Genomic DNA, 20,400 nt, shown 5'->3' on the forward strand with positions numbered 1-20,400 from the left:
AAATGTTAAAATTCCATAACCGCCTAAAACTTTGCTTTTAAACAGGAAAATTTCATTAGCATAATAAGACGTAGCCTCTGTTTGCCAGAAGCTGGGAATGAGTGACGGGATGGATCACTTGATGATTACCTGATCTGTTCATTCCCTCTGAAGCACCTGGCACTGGTCACTGTTGGAAGACAGGATACTGGGATAGATGCACCTTTGGTCTGACCCAGTATGGCTGTTCTTATAGTTGGCAGTCTGTAAGAATGGTGCAAAAATAAGTTTACTAACTAGATGATCCAGATTGTTCAGACATGTCCCTTCATCCTTTTTAGTCATTGCTTTCTGTTGAGCATTTGTCATAATGTTGTTTCATTCTGAAAACCAGGCCTTGCATCTCTTTGTCACATTGTTTACATTTTGTATGTGTTCCTTTTTGACCCAGAGGTACAGGAATTTATTGAAAATATTTCCAGATGGGATCTGTTTTTATGACCTGCAGCCATGCCAGTTCTTTTCTTCAGTTCCCAGGTGTTGAAATGAACTCAAGAGGTGGTGCCCTGGAGAATGTTGTCCTTTCTTCCCACAGTGTCCTGCTTTGACACTAGTTCTTCTCCATTGTTGCATAGTTTTTTCTGGGGACAGGGGAGTTATCAGTCCTAGACTTCTGCTTGTGTAACCCTCATGCCTTTTGCAATGCAATCTTTTAATTGTTCAGAGAGAAACAGCTGGATTTCTGTAATGGATTTTTGTTTGTATTTGTCTGTGTACACATGCAAGGAGACAGAGCAAGCTTATTTACTTGAAGTGCTGGAACCATCCAGAAGCAAGGGCTGGTAATTACTGGACAGATCAGTGTTTTTCCTTGAGGTGGAGAGTTAAGATTCTATGGTGGATAGAGTCATAAATATTCATGACTTGGGAATTGAGCCAATCATAGCTTCTCCCTGTCTGAGCTTTAAAATAGGACTATGAGCTCACCCAAATGGGCTCAGTGCATTATCCTGATGAGATACATGATGGTGTTTCTTTGAGTCAGAGGCCAAGTCCCAACTCCTTTGATGACTTTTGCCAGTCTTGATCTCAAAACTTAGATGTTTTTCTTGATTCTTTATATGGAAAAAGCAGCTTTTAACTCTGTTTTTGATACTCATGGATTCAGCGTATTTATTTTTTATGCAAATGTTTTAAGAGATTATAAATGTAGGCCTTAACATATTTCGCATTAAATTCATATTTCATTTTAAACAGTTTTTATTTTTGGGGAAAAAAACACCTTATAGTTTAAATACAGTAACAAAGTAAATCAGATTTTTATCAACCCTGCCTCAGGGCCTTCTGAAGTTAGAAAATTATGGGGACTTTTACCTTACAGGAGAGGAGTACTCTGATCTCAAACTACAGGAAATAATTATCATCCCATAATATGGGTGAAAAATTTAATTACTCTAAACACCAAATCAAGAGCCTATATAACTGAATGAGATGAGTCTATCAGTAAGATGGGATTATTCTGTCATCATCATGGTGACCAGAAAATTTTGAACCAACTCAGAAGAACCATGTACATAGTTCACAACCTTAATTAACCTTGATGACACTACTACAGTGAGAAACTTCATTAGATCACACAGGGATTTTGCAGCAAAGCAGGTTTAGTTTTGGTACAAAGATTATACTATTTTCACTGTATCCCAGGACTCGCAGTATGAAAATGCTATCTAATACGTTTTGGGGGCTGGGGATTACCTATATTTTAAGGTCAGATGTGAACAGCAGAGAGATACCACCACTGCATTTTCCATTTCTCTTTATGATCCATTTAATACTTGAGAGAGCTGCACAGAGAGGTCCAGTCACAATCCTCTCAACTGTGGTTCGATTATACACACAAAATTGAGGGCCTCATTTCTGTCACAGGATGGTAATTACCTTAACCATGGATGTTGCATTAATCAGCCTGAAGTTAGGAGTAGGATCCTTGTCCATTAACAGCCTATCCTCACAAAAAGTAATTGAAGCCAAAAACAATGGAATTCAGAGTATACATTCCAGTCCAGGTCTATCCCTCCTTTATATTTAATTCCCTTTTTGTCTCCTATTGCCCATCACTATGGGTATTAAATAAAGCAAACCTTCTCCCAGACTTCTAGCTACAGTGCATGGTGATATTTTTCTACCCTGTTAGCCATCACAGAAGTGACCATAGGTGAGGGTTAAGCACTGCTGCTGGACAATTAAGTAAGGACATTCAGGGCAAGCTGCAAAAGTAGTCTGAATGATTTACCCTCCATCCTCTAACTCCACAAAATATCACTTTCCTCTGCATCTCTTCAAATGAGTAGAGTTGAAATTATGGTTACACTTTCTGCACACTAAATCCTTTATAAATATTTTCTTTTTACTTTTTCTCCATTTTTGAAAAAAGGATCTATATGCAGAAGACTTTAATTAAAACTAATACTTCAAAAACCACACATTATTTCTCAGGTGAACTAGCTTTTAAAATGTCAAAACCACTTCTCAGCAGTTTTGAATGTTTGAAAAAACTTGGTTCTCAGATCACAGAATTAAAAGCAATGGTGTGCATTAGCCATGTAATACACGATATGATTTCCCCCCACTTTTAGTCACGTATTTGGTTCACAAATAATGTTCCTGTTACATCGTTGAAGGATCTTCTCATTGAGGCCGAAAGCTCCAATTTAAGAAAATATTCAAGCATGTGCTTAAGTTTCATCATTTGCTTGAACTTAAGCACATGCTCAAAGTTAACCATGTTTAAGTCCTTTCCTGAATAGGAGTGCTTTCCTCAGTTAGGGCCTAAGTGTATTGCAGATTTGTAGCTTAGAAATTAACCATTTTGGATTTTAATGATACTTTTTTGAAAACTTCCCTTATTTCAAACAGTGCAACTATTTTTAAGAACTTCAGTTAAAAAATCATCATGGCACTGAAGCTAATAAGAAAATTCAGTACAGAAATATTCCCTCAGACATCTTAGAATGAAAATAAGTGTTTAGAATAGTAAAGTTTTTGACCTATGTTTATGGAAGGCTGTCACTCAGCATGGCTGAAGAAATAGGAAGTCCATCATTTAGATTCCGTAGCTTTTATTTAATGTTTGTTTCCACTGTGTTCAGATAATTTCAAGTTGCATTTTTAAATAGCTATATACTTTTTCCTCCTGGGATCTTTCAAATACATGAAGATTAAAAAGTTAACACTTTTCAATGTACCTTTAAAGAGGAGACAGCCATTTCAAGGCCCCAAAATATCTTATGCTAGTAAATCCTATGTCATCTTCTGTAAAGATTTTTTTTAATTATATACTAAAAAAGACTGTGTTCTAATGTGTAATGTTTTTTAAAATATAAAACAGAGACCCACAAAAAATGTGGTATGGTGGATCCTGTATATATTACACACACAGACTGTACTGGAAGAACATTACTAAGGTTGCATAGTCAAGCACTCAAAAGTTAGGAAATGCAAGAAGTAAAGTTGCTAGTGCAATCTTAATTTGCCCCATTGTGTACATTAAGATAATCTTTAATTGCATGTCCACATACTATTTCCCACCCCACACTCCCAGTTCCTTGCCCTTTCAGTACCATCCTTCACCAGCACAGGTAGCATTGAGAATGCAGGTGAGATTGTCTCCATACTGTGTCCCTTTTTTAATATTTAAATAGATATCAAGAGGTATTCAGAGTTGCTACCGTTGATTTTGATGATGGAAGGGATATTAAACCTTGTGCTTCAGGGTTTAAGCCAACCTCTAACTATGAGACCTATATTATCCCATATCTGCGTACTGCTGGGTTCTTACATGTTCCTCTGAAGCGTATGGTTCTGGCCACCGTTGGAGACAGGATACTGGCTTGGATGGACTTTGGATCTGATCCAGTCTGGCAATTCCTGTGTTCCTAAATTTTTTAAGTGTTGGCATCGTCCTTGTCTATCGTTTGTTTTGCACATGCTGTAGTTAGCTGCCCTTTTTTTTGAGACAGCCCACAAACTACTTAAGAATGGGAATCCTACACAGATTATCTCTTTAGGAAAGGGGTCTGTTACTTCTTAATTTATCTGAAAATAATCTTTTGCAAGATTCTCACTAGCCTGCCCTACCTCTGCTGTTTGGAAGGAAATCTCTTGGAATATTGCTTTTATCGCTGTAGCTGGCTTGGTGGTTGTCCTAGTCTGAACATATCTTTACAAAAGTATGCTTATTTGTAGGTGAATAGTTACTAATTTGCCTATTCTAGAGACTCTAGTGAAACTGTATAATTTTATCTTGAAAAGTGACTGAGCGGCTAAATGAGTTCCATGTTTGTGTCAATGATTTCCATATCACATTTTGTCAGCCTACCAGTAAAAAGATAGCTTTCCCATTTGAGAACTTTGAAACCTAAACATGGAATCTGAGAATCTTTTGCTTTTGCTGATATCAGTAATAACAACTCAGGCCATATTCACCATCAGTTACATATGTGTAACTCAGTGTGGTCTGCTTGGTAGCACAAGTGTAAAAGCAGAATTCAGACCTAGGTTTTGAATGTAGTGGATTCTATTTGATTCAGGAACCAGAATAAACCTAGATGGCTTTTAGTCTGTTGACTCTGTCCAGTTTAATAGTAGTAAAGTGTTAGTGTGTGTAATTTTAGTTAAGCAACCAGATAGGAATATAAGCACACTTTGGGAGCAGAACTGTCAAGGAAGATGGTTCAGTTTTTATAGTCCTTTTTTTGTAGGAGAAGCACAAACAATTTATAAAAACAAAACTAAACTAGTGGGAAAATATGGTGTCAACATAGGCATTGTCAATACTCTATAAAGATGTTTTACTTAAACCAGTGCAAAACCCCTTCTTGCTTTGGTTTAAGAGTGGCTTATTTCAATTTCACTTAAACCTCTTCCTTATCAATTTACACTAAACCAAATTTAGCCTGTTTTAAACTGATACTAGATTGTTCACAGACCCTTTTGCACCTGTTTAACTAAATCGGTTTAAAATCACCCCTTAACTTAAACTGATGCAATTCTGTATGTAGGAAAGCCCTTAGAGCAAGTTGGAGCATCCAGGGGAGTAGTTCTCTTCAATCATCATCTCCCACTTCCTGTAAATGAACTACGTGGTTAAAGATTTCATTAGTTTATCTTTGGTCACACCTGGTTATACTTATCAAAAACAGATACAATCTTTTGGGTTAGATATACGAGTCTTGAGTGCATCCAGAGCACCTCCACTTTTTTTCTTTATTTTATCTGATTTATTTCTACACCACTGCAACTTTTTATGGTAACAATTTTAATTTTAATAGTTTAGGATATTCAAACGTGTAACTTCTAACAACTCAAATTCTTATCCCTTCTGCCTGTTCAGTAATATGTATTGTGCTGTGTAGTGTTTAATGCCTTAATTAATGTAATGTAACTAACTTATGGATGTTCTAATTTGTCCTAACTCACTTATCTAAACCATAACACATTTACATAGTTTTACCATTTAGCTATTTCAAAAATAAATGTAAATGGTCACGCTAGTGAATCTTTTCAGATGTATAAGATCATGCTTAGAAATACAGTAACCACAATTTTATTTCATTTCTTAGGGAATATATATGTATGTGGTTTGGTGGTGTTATGTTTGGATGTATTTATCTTTTGGGGCTTTATTCCTAATGATAAAAGTGAAGCATCTGGAACTGCACCTGGGTACCTTATTTTCAAAAAGAATTGATTGACACACATCAAATAAATTTGTCTTGCATTAAGACAGAGACTGGAATTTTCTTTTGAAATCCAGCCTAAATATCTAAACTTGAAATTTATAAACAGTTATTTTAAAGCTAAAATAGCTCATATTTAATTGATGGGAAACTTTTCATGCTCAGTTATCTGAAAAATTGCTAACTTCATCAAACTATGCCCACAATTTATATCTAGACTGAGATTAAATAAGAAATTACATGCCAAAAGGTAACTTCTACAGAAAGTTTATAAGCACCTGAAAAAGTATCTTCTCAATTATAATGTTGCTACTATTCTTGAACTAGGTATTTTGTATATTTATCTTGTAAAGGAAATATAAATTTTTAGAATGGATTTCTCTTGGTTTTGGAATACTTACGTAGTGTCATCTTTGCTGCTACTCTTTTTGCAAACACTCATTTCATTTTTGAATATTCCATGTCAACACCTGGATGACTGTAGCTGCATATACATTGTGCAGTGTCATCCACAAGGCAGTCAACAAAATTTGCTATAATTAAAACTCAAATAGAAAATTTCTCAGAAATGTGTCTTAACCTTACTGGACATTCACAATTTGCATGCAAAATCAGGATTTTTTTTTTCAAGAAACTGAGGAAACTGGGCAGATGAATATTCTCCATTTTGAATGCAAATTTTCTCTAATAAGAACTTAAACTGAGGTGGTATACAACTGCAATAAAGTGAGCTCTGAGAAGTGCTACTAAAATATTCTTAAGGTTTACATTCCCAAAGTTTGTTTACTTGGAAGATATTTGGTTTTGGGGAAGAGAAGTGCTTCATCTTCTAACAGTCCTTTCATCCCCCACCTGCCTCCAAAAATCTTAATTTGCTCTTAAAATTCTTTGTTTTCCACAGTTCATCAAAACTCAGTTGTTGAACACATTCCAGATTCCTTGGATGCTAACATAACGTAAGTGCCCTTAAAAATCTTTAACTGTGTTACTACTTTGTTCCTTGTAGTACCCTTTTAAAACTAGGTGGGGGGAAATAGCCTTTCAAAGTTCCTTCAGGAAATAACTTTTTATTCTTATTTTCAGTGAAATAAAAGCAAACAGCTCTTGTGTTGGTTTTGTTGTTGAAAATGTTGGTCAGTTTGTGACTGGGAATAAGATCGGAAATGTATCAACCTTGTTGGAATTAGCTGTAACCCTGTGGCTTTTCTCCATCAAAATGTTCAGTTTCTTTAGAATAACTCAGTAATTTTTTTTTCCTGCTAGGAAATCTCCAAAACCAGTGCTGTTTTTAAAAAAAAAATAATTAAAAATTAAACCCAACAAATCTACTACATAGGTTATGTCCATCTCTCCAGTTCCATGATGTTCATGCTTTCTTCTTTATATTAGACAGTGTATTGACATTGACAAGGTTTCTGCTCAAAACACTTCAGAATACTTGTTCATAAGAACAGATCAGACAGGAAGCACCAGTAAAAAATGCATGCTTTCAATCACAGGAAACCATGAATTTATGGGTCGGCTGCCAAAATTGAGGACCTTAGAGATTAACGCTACTGCAACTCATGTTTGGAGGCTTGAAAGTTGACAGGGGGTTTGCCTGTCAACCTAAACTTGGCTGCTTCTCTGGAGTTTATGCTATTACCACTTTTGTCATTAAAGATCTCAAGACACTTTTTGAGAGATGGGGCATTTACCCTGGTGCTGTTGTTTGAATTGCCATTCTGGTAACTTCCATATGCTTATATCAAACTCCCCTTGCAGATGATTACAATATTTTGCACTTCCTGTCCTATACATGTATCCATCTGCTGTACAGTGATCATAGAAATCATAGGACTGGAAGGGACCTCGAGAGGTCATCTAGTCCAGTCCCCTGCACTCATGGCAGGACTAAGTAGACCATCCCTGACAGGTGTTTGTCTAACCTGCTCTTTAAAATCTCCAATGATGGAGATTCCACAACCTCCCTAGGCAATTTATTCCAGGGCTTAACCTCCCTGACAGCTAAGAAGTTTTTCCCAATGTCCAACCTAAAATGCCCTTCTGGCAATTTAAACCCATTGCTGCTTCTCCTAGCCTCAGAGGTTAAGGAGAACAATTTTTCTTCCTCCTCCTTGTAACAACCTTTTATGTACTTGAAAACAGTGGAGGGCATGGATCAGTATTCACGTTACTACCTGTCAGTTCCCAGCCTGAGCCGGGGAAGCTAAGGATCCAACCAGCTGACCAAATTCAGTGATGAATCCTAGTCACGTGCCACCTGTGGCACATTGCACATATGCTAAGTAGATATCCTCTTACAGTCTTCTCCAGACTAAACAAACATCTTTCCTGAAATGTGGTGCCCAGAACTGGACACAATACTCCAGTTGAGGTCTAATCAGCTTGGAGTAGTGCAGAAAAATTACTTCTCGTGTCTTGCTTACATCACCCCTGCAAATACATCCCAGAATGATGTTTGCTTATTTTGCAATAGTGTCACACTGCCCACTCCATATTTAGCTTGTGATCCACTATGACCCCCATATCTCTTTCTGCAGTACTCCTTCCTAGGCAGTCATTTACATACAAGGGGATGAAAATTTAGCACCATATGAGAGCGGTGTGAACAGCTGGCTAGGTACAGTTGCTGTGGGAACCATATAACCTTGAATTTCATGGTTATTGTGCATTCAAAGGGGAGCTTCAGAGGTGTTGATTAGACTTGTACATTTCAAAAAGGGAAAAGTACAATGTTTAAAAATATAACAAGTGTTCTATTTTAACACAACTACTTGAAGTCCTGAAAAATCTAAATTGCAGATGTCTGGTTTCACTTCCAGAGTGAGCAACATCAGATACCTTAACAAAGAGAATTAAATTAGGGGTTTAGATAGAAAGGCTGTTTCAAACCTGGTTTGAAACATTATGCATTCTGGTAGAGTAAACAGTCTAGATTTATCTGGAGCTAAAGGAAATGGTAACTATCACAAATCTTGATTAAAAACACGTTAATGACATATCTCCTTTGTATTTAGAAACACCTGTTCACACATGATCTTTCTGTCCTGACAGCAAATGGAAAGCAGCAAAGGTGGTGTTCACTGTTGATGCTAGATCCAGAAAGCCCCTCCCTGTGTGCTCTTCTGAGAGCCAGAGAACCAGAAGTTACTCCCATAATAGCTTTACTATTTTGAAATCTACTCCTGAGGCTCCCCTCTAAGCACACCCTGGACATTCAGTAACTTAGGGCTTGTCTACATGAGGAAGTTGCTCTGGAATAAGGTAGGGTGTGAATTTAAAGCACGGTAGCTATTCCAGAAGAGATCACTGTATGGAAACTCTTACACTGGAATAAGTGTTTCCACATAGAGATTCCAGACTAGCTGTTCTGGAATAGTTTATTCCACAGTAGCTATTCCAGTCAGTTTCCCTGTGTAGGCACGCCCATAGTGGCCTGAAGTAGCCAATTAAATGGCATGACACAAGACCATTAGCAGCAATGCTGCTCACTTTCCTGTTCTCACCACAAGATTGGTAAAACAGCATGTGAGAGTAGCCGGGAAGCAGGAGGCGTCTCAACAAAGAGCTACTAGCTGTGTTGAAGGGGACTGCTGCGAATGGGAATCCAAGCGCACGTAAATATCAAATCTTAGTAATAAAGAGCATGGATAGTGGTGAAGAGTTCATAGAAGGGAAGGTTACTATGTTACAGCCAGTGGCCTTAGAGCAGCTGCAGCTGCTTGGAAAGTGAGCTATGGCTTGGAAAGGGTATACCTATGCTGCAGTTAGACACCCGTGGCAGGGCTGTTTTAATTACAGTGTACACTTCTGAGCTTGGGCTGCAGCCTGGGCTCTAGGACCCTGCAAGGTTGGAGGTCAGGATGCAGCTTAAGTCTGGAAGTGTACACTGCAGTAAAACAGCCCTGAAGCCTGAGCTTCATGAATACAAGTCAGCTGGCACATGGCAGCCATGGATTTTTAATTGAAGTGTAGACATACTGTCCATAGACTGAGGGTAAGTAACCTCCTCTCCCACACTCATTCTCTCTTATAGTGTTTTTCCTATGTGGTACCAGAGTTAGTCAGTTGTATCTACGTGCTTTCCAGGCAAGCAGGCTTCATACCTAGATACATCAGTAAATCTGTCTCTCAATCTTAATCTCTTAAATCTGTCTCCTGGCAACAAGCACATGGGACATGAATTGAATACATTCCTGGGTATTGTAAACATGTTTTAAACTATAAAATGTCTCCAACCTTTCTCCTGGAAACTTGGATGTTTACTGGGGGTTTACCCTCCTCTTCCTCTAAGACTTAGGAGTCTAAGATGCAGCAAGAGGAAAGGGTGATTCAGCTACACAATTCTTAGTGACTCTCAGCAAGTGTTACTTTTCCAAGGCATTACCTTGTGACCTAAACAGAGAGACCCTTCACAGAGAGAAAGATAAAGAGGAAGAGACACCTATTTTCCATCCTCAGCTAAGAAGACCTGGGATAGGTCTAGCTCTTGATTCAGTGGACAGGCCGTTTGTTTCTTACATGGTATCACATCAGTGCAGTCTGAGTGAATGGGATGTAGGTCCCAGGGACCTTTCTAGTCCTTCTTTTTTTCAGTTGACACCTTTCCCTCTGGGTGATTGTGTCAACTGTGTCCTCTGTGCTGGTGACTCTTAAATCTATACTTGCACTTGTGACCTGTCTCAAATCTCATATTTCAGCCTGCCTCATTCACATGTCTTTCTGGACGTCAAAACAACACTTTCAACTCAGCATGGCTAAAACATCTTCCTCCTAAGCTGTCTTAATTCTCACTGTAGTCATGCTACTATGTCTATTCTTCAGGCTTGGAGCATCATCTTCATCTCTTCTCACTCTTCCATATACATCTAAGTGATTTCCAAATCCTGCTGTTCCCTCCCTCCCCTGCCCCCAACTGCTGAGGTGGGAATGGCAGAGAATAGTTGCTACAGTTTTGCTAGAGATGGAGAAGCCTACTTATGAGAAGTAAAGGGGCCAACTTATCAAGGAAACTTTCAAGGAAGAACACATTTTTCTTAATAAAAAGTAATACTTTTCCTTTTAGAATCTTACATAAGTTTGGGGGATATTTTATTAAAAATTGTTTTGTAGTTCACCTATAAAATATCAGCTGTAAAGTTGTATTAATACTAGTTTTGATATTAAAAAAATATTCTTTATTAGGCTTTACAGTAGCTAAACTATTTCTGTAGCCACCTTCTTGAGCTGGTCCAGTGAGACATTGGGATCAAAACAGGCTACAAAAATGTGCATATTAAATGGTCCATATTCTGCTTCTCTCCCTGGCAGATACCTCTGCTCTCCGATTTATATAATAAAACAGTGGCAAGCACTGGAAATTCTTTTGTAAAGTTGATAGTGGTTAATTTCTTTAATAGGAATGTAAACCTATATTAAGCGAAACTAAATTGTTACTTCAATATTTTTCAGGTTGTATTTCCCAAGTAGAGATGAAGAACAAAAAAAAATGTATTCCAAATATTGAGGATCAAAAACATGAAGACATGGAAGGTAATTTATGCGTGTGTGTGTGTGTGTGTATATATATATATATATATAATGTAACTTTTGTGTGTGGTGTCCTATAATAAAGTGACAATGTTTGGAATTACGTGAAATTAAAATTTTAGGGAAAACATGAAAATGTTTTATTGTCAGTAGTCAGGTTCAAGCAATGTGCTTAGATTTTGTATTTGATCTTTCTCTGAATTAGTAGATTGTAGGTTGTAGAATTTAATCTGTAAATTTACACTGGTTAGCAAAATTTTGTTTGTTTGTTTTTTCTTCTGCCTGGGAAGGTCCCTGAATCCTTTACAGCAACATGTTTAACCTGATCACAGTTCTAGAAACAGAAACAGACCTCTCAGTCAGTTGCAGGCAGGCTAGTAGTGTTTGCAACTTAACCCCACCAGCCCTGGGTTAGTAGTGTTTGCAACTTAATAGCAGTGTAGTTTTCCTAAACTTGAGTAACATCTCTTCATTTATGTTTGAGTTATGGGTGAGTGGGAAAAGATGAAAACACTGTTTTGAGTGAAGGAATTAATATATTGTCTGAAAACTTTAAAGTTGACGTGTCATGAAACTAGTCCTTTCTGACTATCATGAACTATGGATTGAATTCAGTTTGGTTTGACTTGAAAATTAAGAATGTTGCTGCATTTAACATGCACAGTAGATATTTTAATACGTCAAGGGGAAGTCGTGAAAAAAATAATTTTAATTTGAATGAAAGTACAAAAAAGCTAAAGTTAAGGATAGATGTTTTTGTTGAGTTACAAGGTATTAGAACGGAGACATGCTTAACTCATCCCATTATGCCAGACACCACAAGCATATGAGGAGTGACTTAGGGTATGGCTACACTTACAAATCTGCAGCGCTGGTAGTTGCAGTGCTGGTCGTCCAGCTGTGCAGGGCCAGCGCTGGTGTGTGGCCACACTCACAGCTACCAGCGCTGCAGTGTGGCCACATTTGCAGCGCTGTTGGGAGTGATGAATTATGGGCAGCTATCCCAGCATTCAAGTGGCAGCAACATGCTTTTCAAAAGAGGGGGGTGTGGGGCAGTGTGACAGGGACGGGGGGGGGGGGGAGAGAGAGTGGATTTTTGGAACTGACACTGTGCAAAATCAGAAAATTTCCCCACCCCCTTACTGTTAACTGCAAACGGCCTGCATCCAACATACTCACTTTTCCCCCCTCTGCCCTCTCCCCCCATTTCTCTCAAGCAAAGCAAACACTCAACCCCTGTGAATCACGCAGGGAGGAGGATCTCATTTGATTGTTCACAGATTGATCCCAGCAAACAGGAGCTGATAAGCAGCTCTGGTAGAGCAGCTCCGGAGGTTCACAACAAAACAAAGAGAGGCTGCATAACAAAACAAAGGGAGTAATTTAGTTAAAAGCATTCTGGGATACACCCTTATACCCTGGAGGCCAATAACAGTGCTGGTGTGTGGCCACACTTGATGACCAGCGCTGCAGCACCAGCGCTGCAATCCTTATTCCCCATGCTGAGTGAGGTGTACGGCCAGCGCTGCAGCCAGGGAGTTGCAGCGCTGGAAGTGCCCTGCAGGTGTGGCCACTTACTAATTGCAGCGCTGGAAAGCCTCCACCAGCGCTGCAACTCGCAAGTGTAGCCATACCCTTAGACAGAAGGGAACTACTTTTATACTAAAAAAGCAGCAAAGAGTCCTGTGGCACCTTATAGACTAACAGACGTATTGTAGCATGAGCTTTCGTGGGTGAATACCCACTTCGTCAGATGCATGTAGTGGAAATTTCTAGAGGCGTGTGTGTGTGTATATATATGTGTGTGTATATATATGTGTATGTGTGTATATATATATATATATATATATGTGTGTATGTGTATATATATATATCTCAGGCTGGAGATAATGAGGTAGGTTCAATCAGTGAAGATGAGGCCCTCTTCTAGTAGTTGAGGTGTGAACACCAAGGGCGGAGAAACTGCTTTTGTAGTTGGCTAGCCATTCACAGTCTTTGTTTAATCCTGAGCTGATGGTGTCAAACTTGCAGATGAACTGAAGCTCAACAATTTCTCTTTGAAGGCTGGTCCTGAAGTTTTTTTGCTGCAGGATGGCTACCTTTAAATCTGCTATTGTGTGTTCAAGGAGATTGAAGTGTTCTCCTACAGGTTTTTTTTATATTGCCATTCCTAATATCTGATTTGTGTCCATTTGATTCCAAATAAAATAGGCTAAATTATTGAACTAATCTAGCCCTATCATCTCTGTGTTTATATTTTTTTAAAACAAATGTAGAGCTAACTTCCATTCCTTTGAATGGAAAATACTGGTAAGGATTATGTGGTTGCCAGGCTCTTCAGGTTTTTTTCCAGTCAAGTTAAAATTCCTTTAACATCACTGTTTTGGTCAACAGCTGGACTGAACAACTGAAACATTAATAATTGACTTGCCACTCTGCTCTTTACTACAACTAGATGAGTTGTTACCTTGTACAAAAAATACAAGATATTAAACTTGTAATCAGGAAGATGCTAATATGTACAGTTAAGAGTTAGCACACTTATTTTTAACACAAACTGTTGTATTCAAATCTAATGTAGTTCCAGAAATGAACAATAATTGAAAGTGTCAATGTTCATAACAGGTGAAGAGAATGAAGAAAGCTGTTCCTGTCCTACTGCTGTGTTATATGATGAAGCTGACAGGTGCCCGATCTGTCTAAACTGCCTTTTAGAACAGGAGGTTGGTTTTCCTGAAAACTGCAGGCACTTCTTCTGCATGCCCTGTATTCTTAAATGGGCTGAAGTAAGTTTCAGAACAAAGATGTAGTGTGTTCTGTGTGTCTGAAATCTTTAATGGGAAAAATAACTGATTAGCTGGTCAAGTAAAGTAGTCACTAATCACTTTGACCATTTACTTAAATCTATGACTGTGTTTTAATTGGATTCAAATTTTCAAAATTATTTAAATAATTTGTTTATAAATAGTGCTAAGCAGCTTTGTCCACTGTTCAAATAGTCTGATACATTACATTTTCTTTCTCAAGACCTCCCACCTCTTATGATGCCTACAAGAAATTTGCCCATTAATTATGGCTATTTTGAGGGGTAGATGGGGATAATCTCCACTTTATATTTGCGATTGCTGATTATATAAAAATTGTTCAATTGAATACCATTCCGCTAATTATTTATACTTCTTTTATCTTGTATTGTAAGCCTTTCTGGGCTTACCTAGCACAATGGGACTTCCATTTTCTAACTCTCTAGTTTGATTCTGCTCTCCAGGAATTTATTAAGAAATGTTGCTTCCTCCAGATCCTTCATTGTGGTCATATTAAAAATTGACATGTAATATTAAAATCATAACCACAATTTCTCTGCTCTGTAACCAGTAATTATTTTTTTAGGTTCTGTTTGCTTGTCTAAAGTTAGTAGAAAACTTTCTTCTGTCCTTAACTTTCTTTTCCATGGGTTTTTAATTCTGTTCTGTATCTAGTGTACACTTATTCAAGAACTGAATCCACTGCAGCAAAACTATTATTTTTCCAAGAGTGTCAAACCTAGCTTCAGCTGAAAGTACATAAAAGCAGTGGATCATTTGTTTTGTGTATTGCTGGCTTGGGTTGCTAGTGTAAAAATAACATTGTCCTTTTGAGTTAGTATTAAGTTTCTCATTCAGTACAATACAGGCCTATGAGAGTTTTCTTCTATACAGTCCTCCTTGCTAGAGTAAATGAGATTTTTGGTTTAAATGCATGCTTTACCAGATCACTAATCATATCTTTAGAAAATAAGATCTCTGCCCTTTTGTTCCCCTCTGTAATAGCTTTTCTTACTGTCATTGCCATTCTCTGCTGTATATAGGTATCATCTACAAGGCCTGATTAGGATTGAGACTTTCATTGTACTAGGCACTATACAAAAGCAGAATAAAAGGTGATTTCTGCCTCAAACAGCTTACAGTCTAATTAGCTAAGCTAGATAAAGATGTACCTTTTCAGTTTGCTTGTATGCTCTGTAAGTTTTGTTAGCTGCCTAGGGGACCTGTCTGCTTTTTCCATCATGGCTAAAGATAAGTGGGAGTGGAGGGAAAACCTCAAATAAATAACTTTATGAAGGTTCCTTTCTCCTCTGGGGATCTGGGATTCCTTCAGCCCATGTAATTATATAAATATAATTTTAAATTTCTTCAAGTGTGGTGGGGCGATACCAAAATGCCATTGCTGGGGAAATTTATCAGTGGTTTTATAGAAGTATATTTTAAACATGTGGCCACTAGCAGTATGATGATGTCATATAGTTTGGTCACTACTTTTCCTAATTAATTAGTATTAAATATTTACTGTTAGTTTTAAAGTTTTGGGGTTTTTTTTGTATTTGGGTGAAGAAGTAGTTTAATCGGCCTTCTGGCTAAGAGGGATGAAAACATTATCTAAGTTGTATTTGCTTGCCTACCTTGATCATTCTGTATGAGCGTTCATTTATAAATAATTATCAATTACTTTAATTTATGAGTTATGAGAAATCACCCAGTTCGGAATACAGAAGATATTACAATAATGTATCTTCCTTGAAATGTACAATAACTAGTTTTATACCACTGTATACAAGTTCCTGAAGGTTTTAGGTTTATTTTAAAGGCAAAGCTACATCCATGGGGTGGGGAAAAAACTAAGCAGTGACCTGAAAATTCTAATCTGAAAGACTCTCCTCTTTTTCCCCACCTTCCAAAATAGAGTCTGTTTTCAATATATTCTATAAAAACAACTAAGGATAAAAAGTATTGCCCAACATGACTTGAACTACTGTCAGATTTTTTTTTTACTACAGAGGAACCAATTTAAAAACACTAGTATATGCACAATGACAAATGACATTTTAGAGTTAAGCTCTGCTGTTATTTTTAAAAAACTGAAAATTTAAAAAGAGAGGTTTCCTGATTTCTTCCCAGTCTCTGCGCTGATTATGTGGGGCTAGAGTAGTGTCCTAGGAGAGAAAAGACTAGTACACAGCAATAAGAGAATGTTACTCACCTAGAAATTCTACTTTTGTGAAGCTGTTTTGTAGGATTCTTACTCCTGGATCTTAGCTGTCTAGCAAGAGTCAGGTGCTACCCACCAAAATTCATCCTCGTATCTGACAGTCTTACCTCACTATGGAACTTAACTACCATCCTGGAACACTGTATTCATTTCCTCCTGACAGAGGTCAGCAAGAGGTTTCCCACAGAAGATACATCTCTTCAATTATTGCTCCTGTTCAGCACCTACTCTGCTTTAGTATCTATTCTGCATGCCCCTGTGATTTCCAGTCAGGTCTTGTCCTCCATTATTTGTTTTATTTTGGTGACACCAGGGCTTTTCAGCCGCCACTACTAGATCAGGAGCATAAATAGAAAGCTAGTCTCTGAAGATCTTAAAGAATCCTCTGTTCCGTTGCATAAGTTCTTCCATTTGGCACTGAGCACTTTGCAATTGTTACTTCAGCACTTTGGCAAGTAACACAATCTCCCACCAGGGTTTAATCTATGGAGAAGCACAGAGGATAGCTGTATCATGTGGAGGGTGGGGGTGATACAAGGGAGGCTGTAAGGTAAAATAATAAGACAGAAGGAGGAGAGTGGCAGGGGTCTGTGAGAGGCCAGATCCAATTAAACAAGGGCAGAGGGAGACTAATGCCTAGAAGTGGTAGGAACCATTTCCTCTCTGCAGCAAGAGAACAGCACTACAGTTGATTACATTTACATTTCAGTTAGTTGTGAACTTCATTTCCTATACTAAATTGTCATAATGATGCACCATAAAAAAGCTGATGAGTTCCACTGCAGAGGTGGCTGTCTTTTAGTAGTGGGCAAAGTGACTCTTGTACAGTGATTATAAAGAGCTGTGGGATCCTTTTGGTATGAAAGGCACTATATGAACATAAACTGTGTAATACATGGTCGCACATTATAGAAAAATTGAGTTCTGTGAACTTTTTGTATATATGCTGCAACCCAAGAAACCCTGAATGCCAGCTGGCCAAGGGGGTTACAAGAATATTCTGATTCTGGTAGGTATATTCTGGTTCCCCAGAGAAAATCATATGTGGGCTTAAATGAAAGCCAGGGTCACACTGGTCATTGTTGTGAAATGTATGTACAGATGTTATGTAAGGAGTTATGTATGTCTGCTGAAAATATGTTCTGTATCACAGCAGAGGTGGAGAAGCAGGTTTCCTGTCAGACAAAATTTGTTTATTTACCTGTCTCTGTTAAAATGTAAATTTAAGTTTTATCTCATTCACAATTGGTCAACCATCAAAGCTAAATGCAGATGAAGAATTGTAAGAATTTCAGAAAGGAATGAACTGGTATAGAAATACAACAGGGGAAGAGAACCTTATCTTGATATCCTTTAAAGGTTCACTGGAGCATATTTTGGGAACAAAAAAGACATCCCGTCATCCTGCACCTAGGAAGTAAAAGTGCAGTGCCTTTACACTCATGAAAATGGGATCACGGCCAGTTTTGGTTTGAAGAGTCTTCAAAAGGCTGGTTTCAGAGTAGCAGCCGTGTTAGTCTGTATCCGCAAAAAGAACAGGAATACTTGTGGCACTTTAGAGACTAACAAATTTATTTGAGCATAAGCTTTCGTAGGCTGTGAGTGAGGTTCACTTCATTAGACAGGTTAACCTAATATTTAAGTTTAGTCTCTAGAAAATGTCATGATTTTGGTTTTAAATATAACCTTTTCTTTCCATTATCCTTATTCACCATCTCTTGAATCATTGGTAATAAATGTATTATTGTTTTCACTATAAATATATCTACGTGTATTTTATGATGGTTGGTTAAATCTTACTAGGGTAATAAATGCAAATCAATTAATATGAGCAAGTTGTAACACTGCATGTTTCAAGCAGATTACTTTCATTTTTGTTTTTGTACTTTGTTTAGGGAATTTAACAGGTTTACATATCCTTGCCATGTAAATATCAGAAACAAAACAATAATCAGTATTAGAGGAACAAGGTAGGTGAGGTAGTATCTTTTATTTATCCAACTTCTATTGGTGAGAGAGATAAGCTTTTGAGCCACACAGTGCTCTTCTTCAGGTGTGGCTCGAAAGCTTGTCTCACACAAACAGAAGTTGGTCCAATAAAAAAATATTAACTTACTCGCCTTGTGTCTCCAATATTCTGGGATCAGCATGGCTACAACTACACTGCACACAATAATTAGTGTCTCAGTGAGCTTTTGTTTAGACACACATCATATAAGAATATAGTCATCAGATCTTTCTTTAACAAAGTGTTACCATATTACAGAGTGAGCCTCCTTACACCTAAGACGTGTTTCTAGCGATCTTATTAAATTGAGTGAAATCTCTGGGCATTGAACAGAATAGGCATGTTTATCAAATATTTTTAATTTTTTAAAATTTGAACAAGTGTGCTGGGTTATTTTACAGGTGAACGTACTTTGTTTGAGTACTGAATAAAAGATAACTAAATATCATAGTATCCATTTGCCCTCTGTCTATTTTTCTGGGTACATAATTAGTGTGTTAATTTTTCCAAAACAACTTCCCATATTTATTGGATCCAATCCTCTATGGCTGGACTATTTTTCTTTTTCCAGTGAGAAGCTATTAATGGCTGAGTAGCTAGTGGAGGGTGAGAGATTTCTGCTAAGCAGCCCAGGATAATTAAATGAATTAAAAGTCTAGAAAATAGAGATTTTTTTCTAATTTAGAGTAAATCATAATAGATGAAAAATCTTCTTTCAGATTATGTCTTCATGTCCGATTGATCGCAAACCTTTTCAAACAGTGTATCAGCTTGGTGCATTAAAATACCATATAAAGGTAAGTCCAAAATTCTTTTTCAGATACATTTCAGTTATAGGAACTTGTAGGCCATTCTGAAGCCTGTTGTTCATAAATTACTAGGACTCACTAATTAAGTACACTTCATTTTTACCAACTATATTGAATATTTGATAACATTTAAGTTGTTGAACAAAAATACTTTTTTTTTTCTTAGCAAACTTTTACAGTGATGTAGAGTCACAACGCTCTACTTGTGTTTGGATCTCATATGGATCCTTTGAAACCCTCCTTGTATCCCCCAAAATAGGCATTTTCCTTGCATCTTATCTTTACTTAAAAAAGTAAATACTTAAGTGTTGTTATAAGCTAACCTTGCATAAATTTGCATGTAAATTATCCTTGCTTAGAAAAAGTGCTGCTTGTATGTACAGGTTTTGCTGTTCTATACAGTCACCAGTAAAAGTTGAAATTAATTTCAAGAATCAAGAAGCTTTGCTGCAACCAGATGTTTAAGTTTATTGACTAACTGTGAAAGGCTCAGCTGTATACAGCTGTTGTGGTGGCTCACACACAGAGAGTGGTAGTTTTTCAGAGAGTATATATTTTTTTCTAGCTACCTGAAAAACTACCAAAGTTTTCCTCAGCAGATGCAAGCTCATTCAACAAGAGCGTAAGCAATGTCAATACAATTCCTCAATGACAGTTCCATATTGGACATTTGCAGGGCAGTAATGTGGTTGTCCATACGTATGTTTACAGACTATTATACTATTGCCGCATCTTCCAGAGTAGACACAAACTTAGAAAGGGCGGTACTACTTCAATAGACTCATAGTCCCACCTCCTGGCAGAGGGGTACTGCTTGCAAGTCACCTAAGTCGAATACACATCTGCAGCTACTCAAAGGAGAAGAAATGGTTACTTACTGTAACTGGTTCTACAAGATGTGATGTAGACATGTCTTCCACTACCCACCCTCCATTGCCTCTGCATCAGAGTCGCCTTATATGGGGGTTTGGTGCAAAGGAACTGAAGGCACAATCTCTGGTTCTGGTGCGCTGGATGTGCACACACCTAAGTGTGTTACATGTCTGCATCACATCTCAAAGAACCATAGTTACAGTAAGTACCTCTTCCTGGTTGGGAAGTAGTACATAATGCTGGGTTTTTTTTACAAAGTTGGGTGGGTAATAATGGAATTACTTGCTATGAAAATCAGAATCTTGATAGATTATGTAACCACTTTGATCTTGCAGAATTTAAATGCATGATTGATAAGGCCAGTAAGACCTTGCATATCAAATTAAGATTTGTAAAAATACCTGACAGGACCTGTACATTTTGGGATCCAAATAGC

The 20,400-nt window shown here is 37.6% G+C and overlaps 1 protein-coding gene across 2 annotated transcripts in view; it reads left to right on the plus strand.

The window, feature by feature from the left end:
* The window catches only part of SCAF11 (SR-related CTD associated factor 11), a 64,929-nt gene that overhangs the window by 11,284 nt on the left and 33,245 nt on the right, over positions 1 to 20,400 (plus strand). For both annotated transcript variants that reach the window (XM_039504900.1, XM_039504892.1), the window contains exons 2-5: positions 6,619 to 6,673; positions 11,172 to 11,252; positions 13,875 to 14,035; positions 19,002 to 19,079. In XM_039504900.1, the coding sequence (XP_039360834.1) occupies positions 11,192 to 11,252; positions 13,875 to 14,035; positions 19,002 to 19,079 (300 nt within the window). In that variant the 5' untranslated portion in view covers positions 6,619 to 6,673; positions 11,172 to 11,191. The remainder of the gene's footprint in view (positions 1 to 6,618; positions 6,674 to 11,171; positions 11,253 to 13,874; positions 14,036 to 19,001; positions 19,080 to 20,400) is intronic.

This window comes from Mauremys reevesii, linkage group 1 (genome assembly GCF_016161935.1).
Source record: "Mauremys reevesii isolate NIE-2019 linkage group 1, ASM1616193v1, whole genome shotgun sequence".
Lineage (NCBI taxonomy): Eukaryota > Metazoa > Chordata > Testudines > Geoemydidae > Mauremys > Mauremys reevesii.